The 15,367-nt window shown below is 43.7% G+C and overlaps 1 protein-coding gene across 5 annotated transcripts in view; it reads left to right on the forward strand.

The window, feature by feature from the left end:
• Positions 1-15,367, forward strand: part of gapvd1 (GTPase activating protein and VPS9 domains 1) — a 46,369-nt gene that overhangs the window by 21,476 nt on the left and 9,526 nt on the right. For all 5 annotated transcript variants that reach the window (XM_078250149.1, XM_078250148.1, XM_078250150.1 and 2 more), the window contains 7 exons: positions 104-229; positions 506-679; positions 3,376-3,513; positions 8,446-8,580; positions 9,855-9,974; positions 11,153-11,230; positions 12,908-13,251. In XM_078250149.1, the coding sequence (XP_078106275.1) occupies positions 104-229; positions 506-679; positions 3,376-3,513; positions 8,446-8,580; positions 9,855-9,974; positions 11,153-11,230; positions 12,908-13,251 (1,115 nt within the window). The remainder of the gene's footprint in view (positions 1-103; positions 230-505; positions 680-3,375; positions 3,514-8,445; positions 8,581-9,854; positions 9,975-11,152; positions 11,231-12,907; positions 13,252-15,367) is intronic.

Here is a 15,367-nt window from a genome sequence, read left to right on the forward strand (position 1 = left end):
TTGACACTCCAATATACTTTAAATGTCAAAAGGTCATAATTACTTGTGTGACAGCTGATTGAATTACTGGCTGACCCAATTACCCCAATCCCCCCCCCCTCAGGTCCATCCAATCGTTCTAACTCTGTGTCTTCTCTGGACCTGGAGGGAGAGTCTGTCTCGGAGCTAGGAGCCGGACCATCGGGGAGCAACGGGGTGGAGGCTCTACAGCTTCTGGAGCATGAACAGGGTGTGTGTGTGTGTGTGTTTCTGAATATAAATATCACTTTTTTTAAAGATAAGTAAACGGACGAAAGAGATGAAAGACTCGGCCTCCTTTTTCTTATGCTAAACAGCTATTTTGTATGTACTTGTTTCTGTATTTGTTTATTTCTTATTCGTTTGTGTATGTACGCACCATTCACCAAGATATATTCCACGTAGGTGTAACTTACTGCGGCAATACAGATTCAGATTCTGCTATTCATGAGCAGGCCCTGTCTAACACCCTTCATGTCTCCCTCAGCCACCACTCAGGACAACCTGGACGACAAACTGCGCAAGTTTGAGATCAGAGACATGATGGGTCTGACAGATGACCGGGACATCTCCGAGACGGTCAGCGAAACCTGGAGCACCGATGTGCTCGGCAGTGACTTTGACCCCAACATGGATGAAGACCGGCTGCAGGAAATAGCAGGTTGGGAATATGGCTTCTCTGACCTGTATTTGCACACATTCCCTCCCTGCAGCAGTAAGCGGGGCGATTGATCTACACAGCCTGTGTGATCATTGCATATTTGATGGGATGGATTTGCTGCACTTAGGGGGTCCTCCTGACTGTTGATGAAGTAGATTTAGGGAAATGTCATCACCTTGTGGTATGTGTGGTAAATGGCATCAGAAGGCAATTGCGTTTTAAGTGCACATCATAAAATAATGTTACCTAATTGAGCTGAAAGTAATAACATAGGCCAGATTCTTCTAGTTGTTTTTGGTGCACATGGTTTAATACAATGTTATGTGTTCTGTCTTTAGGTGGATGTATAGAAATGTGTTCTAAATTCAGCGCTGTATTGCTGTAATGCAATTTCCTGCCTCATTGCCAAATGTTAACTTTTAAACGATGCTCAGTCTGTTTTTTTTTATACTTTTGCGATCAAAGAAAAAAAACAAAACACTGAATAATATATTCATTGAATAATAATCGTAATTGAGGATGAAGCAAAAAAATTCACCAATTTCATGTGGTTTGTTTGTCTGTTTTTCTTCTTCATTCTACTGCCACTGACTCCCAAGATGTGACTGCATACGCAATCATCCTCTAATTGATAAAATAATGAAGTGGACGCATGAAAATAGAAAGTGGACTCTAGGGGCGAAACAAGTTATTTTCTACGCGTCTCTGGGGTATATCCTGAAGTTAGCTGGCGTTATCGCAGTGGCAGTATCTAATAAGTACATGCATAATCATAATATGCTGATGTATAAGATAAACATCTTCAGGAGATAGAGGAGTGCAAGTTCAGCCTCTGCACTCTGTTGAGCAACGACAGGAAAACCCAGGTTGTAAAAAAAATAACCGGTTCATCTAATGTGAAAGCAGCTGTACAGTAGATGGAATATTTGAGTCTTCATGTTATCTTCCGGTCTCCTCTGCCTCTTGTCTTTTCCTTCACAGCCTTCCCCGTGCCCATATCTATCTATCTATCTATCTATCTATCTATCTATCTCTCTATCTCTCTCTCTCTCTCTCTCTCTCTCTCTCTCTCTCTCTCTCTCTCTCTCTCTCTCTCTCTCTCTCTCTCTCTCTCTCTCTCTCCCCCCTTCTGTCTCTCTCTCCTTCTGTCTCTCTGACATTCACTCAGTCCCTGCAGTCTTATTGACCTTGGTTCCTTCTCATTTGCATCCACCATTTTTCATTCCTCGGAATATGGCGTTGGGGGACTTTTCCATCATTAAGTGAATTTACAGCGATTTCCTTATGTGTTTTCTCCAAGGGATTGGGTTATGAGATGCACATTAAATATCCATTAATACCTCATTATCCCACTGATAAGATTACCATGATAATGAGGCAGAAATTCTAATTGTTTCACTTCTTGTTGTGCCACTCATTTAATCATCCACCTGAAAGACAAGTACTCTGCGCCCCTACCTTGAAGACTGTAAACACGGACAGCGGGATAGAAGCTCTCCCGCCGCCAGAGAGAGCCCTGCCCCCGCCAACTTCAGTACACACTGTTGCCTGGATGCTGGCACACGTGCGCTCTCACGGCGTGTGTGCGCGCGCGTGCGATGAAGTGGAAGCGTGACATACCGGGGGGCTCGTCTACCACAGGTCGACTTTTTGGTCCTGAGCCTTGGCCACTGACTCCCACTCACACCTGCTAGCTCCCTCCGCATTCTTCCGCCTTGTTAAGCCGCGGCTTCTCAAATGGAGATGGAGGGACGCGGTGCTGAGGACTTTTTGGGAGGGGCGGGTGGGCGAAGCGGTAATTTGGTCGTGAGTAATGCTCGGCTTAATCAACGGCTCAAAGTCATGGCCCTGGAGGCCGGGGCGGGGTGAGATATTACCATTAACCTCTGACCTTTTGCACAGTGGTATATGTGCCTGTGGGTCCCAGCATGCAATGCACGCGACCTCCAACTCTCTGTGTCTCTGTATGTCTCTGAAGCCCCATCCGCACACCATTCAGAGAGGCTCTCTTCTCCTCCTCCTCCCCCCGAGTGTTTTTGCTTATCTCGGACCATTTCACAGTGTTGTTTGAAAGTCAGACCTGAAGGCATACTGTAAACGTGATGGAACTCCGCTTTTAATTAAGATATTAACACGTGAGAGCAATGCATTGGTGCCATATAGTACAGAAACAGTCACTCGCTAAATCGTTGACGTGGATCGAAGAGAGACAAAAACCTTATGGATTGGTCAACACATGCTGGTCCCAGCTTACATATGTGTGAATGTGCTACGTTCCTCTCTTTTTATGTTGTTTTTAAATTAAATATCTCTGAGCTTTGAAGTGTTTGTCACAACTAGCAATTTGAAGATTTCATTTTCACTTAGGGCTCTCAGAAGTTGAAATAGACATAAAAAAAAAAGCATTTTGTAGACTTAAAAAAATGTGTTGTAGGCATCATTTCTGTAGTGGCCCTCTCAACTTTACATGTTGCTCATATTTCAAATATCTGAATAATTTAGTAGAACTAATTACCTAATATGAATCAAAACCAGTTCCATAACAACACATAAAGGCTGGGTAAAGGGCAAAAAGGTGCCTTCTAGATGACTTTGCGACTATAGAGGTGACTTCTTACTTTTCCTGACCCCCCAAAAAGAGAAGCTGGTCCATTCTGTGGAAGAGGAGGTTAACACTCTGCGTCTGTGCTTTTCAGGGGCAGCTGCGGAGAACATGCTCGGCAGCCTGCTGTGTCTTCCTGGCTCGGGTTCAGTGCTGCTGGACCCCTACGGCTCCACCATCTCGGAGACCACAAGTGAGGCGTGGAGCGTGGAGGTCCTCCCCAGTGACTCAGGTAGGGAGCCAGGTTTGTTTTGTCGCGACGGTTAGCGACGGCGATCGTCTTGATTCCTACACATTCTTCTCCACGGCGTCTCAAACAGGGCGAGGACGATATGCTTTTGTCCTGATTACAGTAGATTCTTTCCCGATGCATGGGTGCCGATTCGATTTGTATTGGGATTTTCATTTATTGCGCTTCTAGAAGTATTGATTATTGCGATTTTCTTTTCCTTCTTTAACAGGGGGGACCACTAAGGCCTATATAAAAGAGACTTCAGATACAGTATTAGGGGACCACTAAGGTCTATATAAAAGAGACTTCAGATACAGTATTAGGGGACCACTAAGGCCTATATAAAAGAGACTTCAGATACAGTAATAGGGGACCACTGAGGTCTATATAAAAGAGACTTCAGATACAGTATTAGGGGACCACTAAGGCCTATATAAAAGAGACTTCAGATACAGTAATAGGGGACCATTGAGGTCTATATAAAAGAGACTTCAGATACAGTATTAGGGGACCACTAAGGCCTATATAAAAGAGACTTCAGATACAGTATTAGGGGACCACTAAGGCCTATATAAAAGAGACTTCAGATACAGTATTAGAGGACCACTAAGGTCTATATAAAAGAGACTTCAGATACAGTATTAGGGGACCACTGAGGCCTATATAAAAGAGACTTCAGATACAGTATTAGGGGACCACTAAGGCCTATATAAAAGAGACTTCAGATACAGTATTAGAGGACCACTAAGGTCTATATAAAAGAGACTTCAGATACAGTATTAGGGGACCACTGAGGCCTATATAAAAGAGACTTCAGATACAGTATTAGGGGGACCACTAAGGCCTATATAAAAGAGACTTCAGATACAGTATTAGAGGACCACTAAGGTCTATATAAAAGAGACTTCAGATACAGTATTAGGGGACCACTGAGGCCTATATAAAAGAGACTTCAGATACAGTATTAGGGGACCACTAAGGCCTATATAAAAGAGACTTCAGATACAGTATTAGAGGACCACTAAGGCCTATATAAAACCATCCAAAAAGCAGCATGTCATAGGACCTTTAAGCAACTGTAGGAAGGCATTCAAATGTCAACAGATGAGCGCATCAGCGCACACGGGGCAACAAGCGCACGTTAACACAGGCGCACACCTACATAATAAGCTTTTTTTAATTTAAAATGTTCAATGCCTTATCGCGCTGATGTGACCGAGCCCGACCCGAACATCATTTCTAAATATCTGTCCGAACCCGGCCCGGTCCGTCTTGGTTCGTGTATCCATCCTCTAACGTGAATGGATTTTCTTTCCAAACCCCTTGGTCTCATATGTGTGTATGCATACATATTTATGTTTGTTTGATACAGTGGGGGTTGGGACGCCAGGTGTGGTTTCCGCGGCATTCCATACCAAACAATGTGTGCGTGCATCTGTCATCATATTGTGTGCACTAGCCTGTCTTTCAGGGCAGATCTGCGTGTGCCAGTAAAAGGTTTCCTTAGAGGGACCACCAGGTGTGTTTGCACCTGGTGGTGGAGCGGTGGGGAGGGAAGCGCAAGGACAGCAGCTGTCCTCCGTCACTTTACACGGCGTCAGGTTTCTATCTGGCTAGACTTAACAGCGCAGCGCTCTGAGGCTGGTGTATGCTGTATAGTCACACAGGGCATCCGTCTGCATCAGTTGTCAGCAGTGGTGGAATGTAACTAAGTACATTTACTCAAGTATTGTACTTAAGTACAAACTTGAGGTACTTGCACTTTACTCAGGTATTTTCTTTTCATGTCACTTTCTACTTCTACTCCGCTACATTTCAGAGGAAAATATTGTACTTTTTACTCCACTACCTTCATCTGACGGCTTTAGTTACTTTACAAAATAAGATTTTTGCACACAAAACCCACGTAGTTTGTAAAATACAATGTTTTATTATGAATTAAAACTACCCAACAATATACAAGCCTGCAAGTACAGCTGAAATGATTAGACGGTACAACAAAGAACTGTTTTCATCGTTTCCAGTTTATAAAATGTGAGGGTTTAACCCTAACCCTTGCATTGAGTGCTTTTACTTTTAATACTTTAAGTACATTTTCCGGATGATACTTTTACTTAAACCTACATTGTGTAATTTTTTGACTTGATTCTTAGCAAAAAAAAACTTTGTTCTTTCACAACTATGTGCTCATTCATGTGTCATTACTTCCACCAACTAATCAAAGTATTCTCGTAAGTGTAGAGTCTGCCATTCAGAATCATTGAGAATACATACATGGGCGAGTCGCTCGACTGACGTCCGCCATGTAGCGCCTCCATCTTTAAACTACATTTGCCAATGAGGGACGTCCCTCCGCCTTTGGCACTTTTAGACTCAGTGGCACTGTGACGAATGCCAGCCGGGAGGGAAAAAGAGAATTAAAATGACAACGCAACAAGACCAAAGTTGATATTGGAGTGGCTAGAACAGTTGCGTGTAAACGATGGAGATACTAAGAGCTCATTTCGGGTTCGGCCACCGTAGCAGTTGAAACGCGCTCGGAATGGGAAGGGCTAGAAAGTAATATTCAGTTGGTTGTCATCAGACATGTATAAAGTACTACAGACCCATACTTGAGTAAAAGTACAAGTGCTCTATCAAAAAAGTGACTTGAGTAGAAGTTGAAGCACCACACTTAAGTAGAAGTACTAAAGTATTCAACATTTTTTGTACTTAAGTATTGCAAGTAGTTTATTTTAAAATGTACTACTCAAGTACTGAAAGTAAAAGTACAAGTATAGTGTTATGTAGTTATTAAAGAAAGCAGTCAAAAGTTTGAATATCATATTGTTTATATTATGTCAAATGTTTAGCCAAGGCTGTAGCCAAAGGAATTAACACACATTAAATATATAATATTATATTAAAAATAACAAATATTAACAAATATTGAAATAAAATGCACAATTATCACACTGTGCAAGTAAAATGAACATCCTCTCCAGCACAGTAACGATTAAAGCCCCCAAAAATATATCACATGCTAGCTAGTAACGTGTGATGAACAGGAAAGTTAGCAAGCTAGCAAAATACAGATAAACTAGCAGCTTCACATCACAGGGTCAAACGGTTAACATTCAGTACTCATTGCAGACTGAACAATACTCAGGAATAGCTTAAGAATAGCTAAATAGAAAGAGTACAAACTTACATCGTCTCTGACTTCTGAACAGGCAACCGTAATGAAAAGAAACACGAAGCGATCGATCTCTGGGATTTCTTAAGTAACTAACGTAGCCGTAACTAACGTAGCCGTAACCTCCACAGTCTCCGTAGTGTGAGGAATTCACAACAGTAACGAGTAACGATGCAGCACATAAAAAATGTATCGGAGTAAAAGTCTTAAACTCATCGAAAATATGTACTCAAGTGGAAGTAGGAGAAAAAAATTAATACTCCAGTAGAGTACCGATACAGCCTTTCAGTACGTAAGTACAGTAGTGAAGTAGTTCTACTTCGTTACTATACATCTCTGGTTGTCGTATACAATTTCACAGCTAGATGGGAGAAATTCTTACACAATGTAGCTTGAAGTAACATTTTCAATGCAGGACTTTAAATTTGGAACACAGTATTTTTACCATGTGGTATAAGTACTTTTACTGGTTGTCAGTGCCAAATCCAAACGCATACACAATCTTATCTTCTTTGTCTGTTCTCGCAAATTGAACATGCAGTCTAAACCTTTTATTAAAAAGGTTTAGACCCCCACTCCTCCCCTTGAAAACCAGTGTTTTGTGAAAATCAGTAGAGTACTTTTATTAACGGCGTTAAGTGTTTCTTTGAAAAGCCTTGGCCTTATGTTAATTGAGGTAGTACACAATTTCAATATGTGCGGTGCAGAAATGGCATGCATGAGTGTCTTGATTGCTTTCTGTTCCGTTTGCTGCCCCTGTTCTGCTCGGTAATAGCGCGATCGGAGGCTCGCTCGGAGTACAACGCTTGTTTCATGGCTAGGCAGCAGAAAACTACACTCTGAAGAGCACTTCACCAACACATTATTACTAACGAGCATGCAAATGAGTACTGCGGTTAGTACGGAGCCTCTGGGTTCGGCCCAACAGCTCCATTGGGCAGCCAAAGAATTGGGCGTACTAGCTTTACGGTTTGGTTTGGCTGTTATAAGACATGATAATGTATGCTTTGTTTAATTTCATGCATATGTGCACACTTGGTATCCCAATGATCGTAACGGGGGGGGTGGTGCAGATAGAGAATGACCATCATCTGTTGCAAACTGCCACGAGTACAGTGGAATTATTATTAGTTTCTTTTAAGTGTATCCACACTTGAAGTGAGAAAAATACACATTCTTGTTAGGGCTGGGAAATCTATCGATATTAATGTATGAGACTAGATATCGTCTTCAATTTTGCACATCGTCATATGACACAAGTGTTGTCTTTTTTTAAAGGCTACAGTACAGTAAAGTGGTGTCATTTTACCAGACTGTTCTAGTATTTGTATCTGCATTAGTGAGGACTTTTTATTCAAATAGCATTGTGTCAGTATTTAAGATGGTGATATTTTTTCTTCAGCCCTACCAAGAATGTGAAACCTACTTATTGTTGGATTGTATTGAATGCCACAAACTCTGTGCTTTCATTTCTTTGTTCGCAGAACCCACAGGTTCACCGATTTAGTCTAAAGTAAATAAGTCCCCTGTGCATTGCTGTGCCTTCAGCCTAAGACAATAAAGTGCGGTGAACTATAGCTATAATTTGCCTTTACCCACTTAGTCATTATATCTGCATTAGTGGGGATTATTTATCAGCATTCTCACTGTGTTAATATATTTTCCATATCGCCCAGCTCTAACTCTTGTCTCGAATGTCTTCTTTTTCTTATAAAAATATGATTTTTTTTTTAATTTCTTTTTGGGACCACTTCCAGAAGCCCCAGACCTGAAACAGGAGGAGCGCCTGCAGGAGCTGGAGAGCTGCTCCGGGGTTGGCAGTACGTCCGATGACACAGAGGTCCGAGAGGTCAGCTCCAGACCCAGCACACCCGGCCTCAGTGTTGTCTCAGGTATAGAACCGACCTCCTCTCTCCCCCGTCTCCACTGCCTAGCATCTACACACTCTCTCTCTCTCTCTCTCTCTCTCTCTCTCTCTCTCTCTCTCTCTCTCTCTCTCTCTCTCTGAAGCAACCCGTTCAATTTCTGTTTTTGGTACGTGTCCACTGTCGAGCTTTGTATCCCCGCTTACCATTCCTTGTCCATGGGAGCAGCCGTGCAATGCATTCTGGTAGAGTCACAGGGACTTTGGAGATGCAGGGCGTTGAGTCGCCCGCTCCTCATTTGCATGAAGTTGAATCCAGGCTACTTTATGCAAATGAGGAGCATCCAGCTCTGACTCGCCACGCGGAAGTCTTTTAAGCTGACCGTTTGTCGATCTGAAAAGGCAGATTCAGCAACAGCCATTTCTCGTGTAAAATGTTTTCAGAAACACATTTCGGTGAACTATTTTCGCGAAATAAGAGTTTTCCAAACAAGCCGCCATTATGGTCCGTTTTGAAATCCTGGGGCAGACAGCGGCACGTGACACGTTCGTCCAATCAGGCGCAGCCATCGCGTCTGTAGGAGGGGTGTAGCCAGCTTTCTTTGCTTATCAGTGGTCTAGTGAAGAGAAACTGATAACTGCTGGTGTCATGCCCACTAGCTTGCAATGCTGGGAAGCGGGACGATCCCTGTCGTGCCCCGCCTATATGGACACGTACCACTAGTCCCTTTTTGAAAAAGTGCTAAATTGACTTCTGGTTAAAAAAAACTTTCTCAATCTCCTTGATTCTGTGTAGAGCGGTCATGTTGCTGGGAGGGTTGTTAACCAGTGTAATGGGGTCAGTGTGAATGTGTGTGTGTGTGTATGACACAGGTTTTTATTTGCTGGTTGTCTTTTCCCTGGGCTCAGGTGGACATGCCACGTTGACACGCATGAAGTAGTATCCTAGATTAGGAAGCCAGGGGTGATGTTCGTGGCTCAGCTCACAGGAAAGCGTCCCGCGGGACCCGCCCGATGGATAGTCTGCATCTGATGATCACTCTTACCTGTGTCTCTCCCCCTAATCCTTTGGGAGCTTACACTACCAATTTAGAGTTCCCAGTGGGGTTCCCATCTGAGAGAGAGCATACAGTATAGTAAAGAGAAAAAAGTGTCCTCTTTTGTTTGAGAAAACATTGAGCATGCGGGCGCTGTTTTATTTGACAAGCCAAAATTTTTCTCTTTTTTTTTTACTGCAGAGGTGATTTTGAGTTGCTTTTGTCCAGACTGTCACCACAACTGTTGTTGTTCCCCCCGCTGCAGGCATCAGTGCAACCTCAGAAGACATCCCCAACAAGATCGAGGACCTGCGGTCAGAGTGCAGCTCAGACTTTGGAGGGAAGGACTCTGTGACCAGTCCAGATGGGGAGGAGTCAGGCCACGGTAGGAGAGTGTCACATCCCAGCTAGCCATCAGTCCAGTGTCTGTCTGGTCTAAACAGCATCAGCCACAGCTATCAATCCCTGTCACTTCCACAGCTGCCAAGCCTAATCACTCTTCTAGTTCTCTGCAGCTGTAATTGTTGCATAAAGTTGTTGTGTAAAGTTCAATATTCTTTGTCAGCCTGGCTGGGGAATCGTCAGGCTATTATCTTTCTTAACTTAAAGTTAGGGCTGCACAATTAAATCGCAGTTGTATCAAAATCGCAATATGGACTAGGGAGGCACCGAATCCAGATTTTTGGGGTTCGGCCGATTACCGAATCCTACTCCTATCCTCAGTCCGTTAACACAGTAAACACATTAATGAAGTAAACAACGTTGCACAACTCGTATTCTTTTGGATGTTTCATACGCAAATGTCTTAACAGCGGCGATGTTGTGTATTATTTAGGGTCCTCGCCACCACGAGACAAATCGGCATTGCAAATTGCAAACACGTAGCTGGACTTGAATGGCCTTCTTCTGACTGAAAGTACTGCCAAACGACACTTTTTCGGCTCACGAGTTCCATTTTCACTTTCTCACAGCCTGCTGCATTGAATGGTCCACCTACGTAAACACCTTCCTGTAATCAACGGCGGCGTCATTACGTCGACCAGCGTAGGGTTCGGTTCGGTGGGAAAACCAACCCCGTCAAAAAGCCCAATATTTGGCCAAAGCCGAATCCTGGATTCGGTGCATCCCTGATATGGACTAGTGCAATATCCAAATCGCAAGGGGGGGGGGGCAATATTCGTTAAAGGCAAAATATGTGTCAAACCATTCAGAATTAAGTATTGTGCTGCTGCAGACGTCCCCGCAGACCCTACAGACTGAAGAAGAAGTCTTTGTACGGTACAGATCCTCGCAAAAATCACACTATAATCATTTTCATTTGTTTTTGTTTTTCAGTGAAAATGAGACTAATGATACAAAAATGATCATTCCCTCCAATATCGTGAATCATATTGCATTCTTAATGTCGGTCAAAAAATAATCGCAATTAGATATGTTGCTCTTATCGTGCAGCCCTACTTAACGTTATCATTTTTTTTCAATAACGTGCCATGTGCACTTGTGGTTCAGTGGTTCATTTAGTAAATGCTCTTAATTGTCTCGTGCCCTCTTGTGTTTTTACAGGAGCACATCATCCGACATCTCCGCCCTCACAGACCGATTCCTTACTGGCCATGTTTGATCCCCTCTCCTCCGCCGAAGGTAATTTGCGCTCCCGGAATGCTCTGCAGCCAATCGGAGGTAGAAACGAGTTATCATTAAATCCCTGCCGTAATGTCGCGGGCTCACAGAACAGCTTGAGCTCTGTGGAATTAACCAAAAGAGTGCCTGTGCCCCTCACACATGCCCTTACCCCAATTACTGGTCATATTAGAAGTGCAAATGAACTGTCATTTCATTTGGCCCATTTAGTGTGCTAAATGATTCTTCGCAGTCTTTGTTCCTGTGCATTTTTTGTCTGTAGCGCAGGTTTGAAATGGTGTGTGCGAGAGGAATGGTCGCGGCTTTGTGTCTGTGGCAAGGTGAAGGGATGACAGGTTGAGAGACCTCACCCCAGGCTCTTTGGCACTGTCCCCTCGTCCCACTGTGCTCATGGCACCAGGCTGCCATTGGAAGCTTTTCAGGAGAGAGAGTCTACCCTTGGAACAGGTGGCCTACCTATACCTAGGGCTCATCTCCCACTAACATCTCTCTTTAGCGCTCTCCCCACTTTGGAGCTGGTTTTTTTCTTCTTCTCTTTCTCTATTGGTTTTATATTGTTTAGCTACTCTGTAGAAACAAGTGAGATTTTGTGGTACGAAACTTCACTAATGGTGCTTACCCACTGCTAGTACCAGCTCGGCTCGACTCGACTCGGCCGCGGTGCCCCGTCCTCCTTTTTCCATTGCAGATTTAGTACCTCCTCATGCGTGAGGCGAGCGTGGCTGATCGTCATAGCGATGCCGCAGGAAACTGCCGCGACCTAACGCGACACACACACACACACACACACACAGAACGTTGAATGTGTGTTGTTTTTGATTTTGACAAGTTTTGTTTCAAAAGAAGCTGGAGGCAGCAAAAAAAAAAACACCACAGGCTAAACTATATCAAAATGGTGGATTTGTTCAGGACCCCCCCCCCCGGTCTGTCTCTAGCAACGATGACGCAGTGATTAGTGACGATTCTCTCTGACCAATCAGTAGTCTGCAGGTTTTCACGTCACCTTTTGGTATCACCTCAGCTCGCTTGGAACCTCGACGGAGGTGGTACTAAAAAAAGTACCTGTTAGCAGGTACCAGGTACTTTTTTTCATAATGGAAAAACAAAAAAGTCGAGTCGAGCAGGTACCATTAGTTCCTAGTAGCTTCCAGAAAAACCTACCTGTATGGCTGCTCTATTTATGGACACGATTATTTTGGTCAATGTTAAAATCACGATTATTTAACACGATTACTCGTTGACTTTTGGAAAGATGTTGCATTTGCTGAACCTCAAAAATAGTGAAACATTTAAACAAATCAACAGTGAAAACGCCTTGAGCTGTGGAATTTCCCTTCATAGGTTTCCTGTTTTTCCACCTTCAGAACACAAGACAAAATAAGAGTTTACTCGCAAAACATAATGTGCTAAATAATAGTTTTTCTCGACGACATTGTTTTTGTGATCGCTAGGTGCCGAAATCGGAAGGGCGATTTAAAATGTGATTAATTGCTCAGCCCTTTTTAAGGCTTTAAAAACAGATGTTGACTTAGGGAAGTCTTTGTGGAGCCTGTGCTGTGAACTGGTAAGTAAGTACCCTAAAGATGAAAGAGAAAACAAAGTGCTCAGGTATATTTAAATATTATCCATTTTTTTCCTCCCAAATGTACCTTTCTATTTTCTCTCTTATTTCCTCAGGCTCCACTGGAACAATAGTGAGGCCCAAAGTGCACTACGCCAGGCCCCCTCACCCTCCCCCCGATCCTCCCATCCCTGAAGCCAGCGCCCTGGGGCCCGAGACGCGCCACTCTCTCTTCACGCCCCACTGCCTGGCCCAGGCCGAGCTGGAGCACACCAAGCAGCGCCACTCCTTCCCCGACAGGCTGGTCCGGAGCCGCAGCTCCGACATCGTGTGCCCAGGCCGCCGGCCCACTAGCGACCCCGGCCTTAACCGGCGGGTCGCGGTGGAAGAGCGCGACCCTGCCGGAGCCTTCGCCTTAGGGCCGTCCTCATCCCCCAGCAAGGACTCCCTCAAAGGAGAGGTAACCAGAAACGCTCTCAGCCACTGACAGAGACAGTCGTATTTTTAACTAATGCTGCTGAGGAACAGCTCTAAAAATAAACATTTCTTTCCAGCTGTAATCATGTTAGGGCTGCACGATTTGGATAAAAAAAGTCATACTGCGATTTACAATACTGCAATTATGATTGCAATTGCGATATAGTATCATGAGTTTACTTCATAATCAAGGAAAATGCAGAAATTATGAAAAGTGTGTTTTTTAACATACAAAGTTAAACGAGCATAAGAAGAAATACATGAACAAAAATGTGCGATACGTTTTTTTAAATAACTTGAATAACTAATGCAAATTAAATGAATACATTATGTATGCCCTTATAAACGATGACATTCAAGATGGGTGTAATATAAGAACTAGTGATTGAGTGACAAAATAAACATTATACATCCTCTGTTGTCTGCATGAGAGCAACCGCCGGTGAGCGGTGTCGGAGGTTAGCGTAGCGGCTGTGTGAGGGAAGACAGATCGCGAAGACGTTGTAAAGTGAGTTAACAGTAAACGCCAACCTTCTCAAAGGTGCGTTAAGCGATGTCACGTGTTTTTTTAGGCTACAGCATTTTGTGTCACATACAGCAAACATCTCCTCACTATCCGCGAGCTGCCTGTCCCCTGAACACACCACTGAAAAAACGTGGTCTCTGTAGACAGCCCAGGCTCCACAAACTGCAACAAAAACAAACTGCGCCAACCTGCACCACCAAACATAACAAACAGTGTTCTAGCCAGTAACCGACAAGAAGGATTTGGGGGTAGGGGTTGGGGGGGGTTAGTGTGCGGAAGGGGGGGGGAGGGGACGGAGATGAGGAGCAGGAAGGGGCGAGCTAGCCTCCGTTTTGTTTGACAACACTTCGAACGTCAACAAGAAGTGACGTCACCCAACATCGCTTAGAGCACCTTTTAAGGGTCCTATGACATGCTGCTTTTTGGATGCTTTTATATAGGCCTTAGTGGTCCCCTAATACTGTATCTGAAGTCTCTTTTATATAGGCCTTAGTGGTCCCCTAATACTGTATCTGAAGTCTCTTTTATATAGGCCTTAGTGGTCCCCTAATACTGTATCTGAAGTCTCTTTTATATAGGCCTTAGTGGTCCCCTAATACTGTATCTGAAGTCTCTTTTATATAGACCTTAGTGGTCCCCCTAATACTGTATCTGAAGTCTCTTTTATATAGGCCTTAGTGGTCTCCCTAATACTGTATCTGAAGTCTCTTTTATATAGACCTTAGTGGTCCCCTAATACTGTATCTGAAGTCTCTTTTATATAGGCCTTAGTGGTCCCCTAATACTGTATCTGAAGTCTCTTTTATATAGGCCTTAGTGGTCCCCTAATACTGTATCTGAAGTCTCTTTTATATAGGCCTTAGTGCTCCCCTAATACTGTATCTGAAGTCTCTTTTATATAGGCCTTAGTGGTCCCCTAATACTGTATCTGAAGTCTCTTTTATATAGGCCTTAGTGGTCCCCTAATACTGTATCTGAAGTCTCTTTTATATAGGCCTTAGTGGTCCTCTAATACTGTATCTGAAGTCTTTTATATAGACCTTAGTGGTCCCCTAATACTGTATCTGAAGTCTCTTTTATATAGGCCTTAGTGGTCCTCTAATACTGTATCTGAAGTCTTTTATATAGGCCTTAGTGGTCCCCTAATACTGTATCTGAAGTCTCTTTTATATAGGCCTTAGTGGTCCCCTAATACTGTATCTGAAGTCTCTTTTATATAGGCCTTAGTGGTCCCCTAATACTGTATCTGAAGTCTCTTTTATATAGGCCTTAGTGGTCCCCTAATACTGTATCTGAAGTCTCTTTTATATAGGCCTTAGTGGTCCCCTATTACTGTATCTGAAGTCTCTTTGCCGAAATTCAGCCTTGGTGCAGAATTACAGCCACTAGAGCCAGTCCCACAATGAGCTTTCCTTAAGTTGTGCCATTTCTGTGTCTGTAGCTTTAAATGCTATTGAGGAGGAGAGGAGGGGGGGGGCAAGGTGGAGAGTGGGGGTGTGGCCTTGACCAACTGCCACTTTGCTCGTTTGAAAGCCATGATGTCTCTTTCTCATGGGGGGGCCAAATTCTCTGG

This window comes from Sander vitreus, chromosome 5 (assembly GCF_031162955.1).
Source record: "Sander vitreus isolate 19-12246 chromosome 5, sanVit1, whole genome shotgun sequence".
NCBI lineage: Eukaryota > Metazoa > Chordata > Actinopteri > Perciformes > Percidae > Sander > Sander vitreus.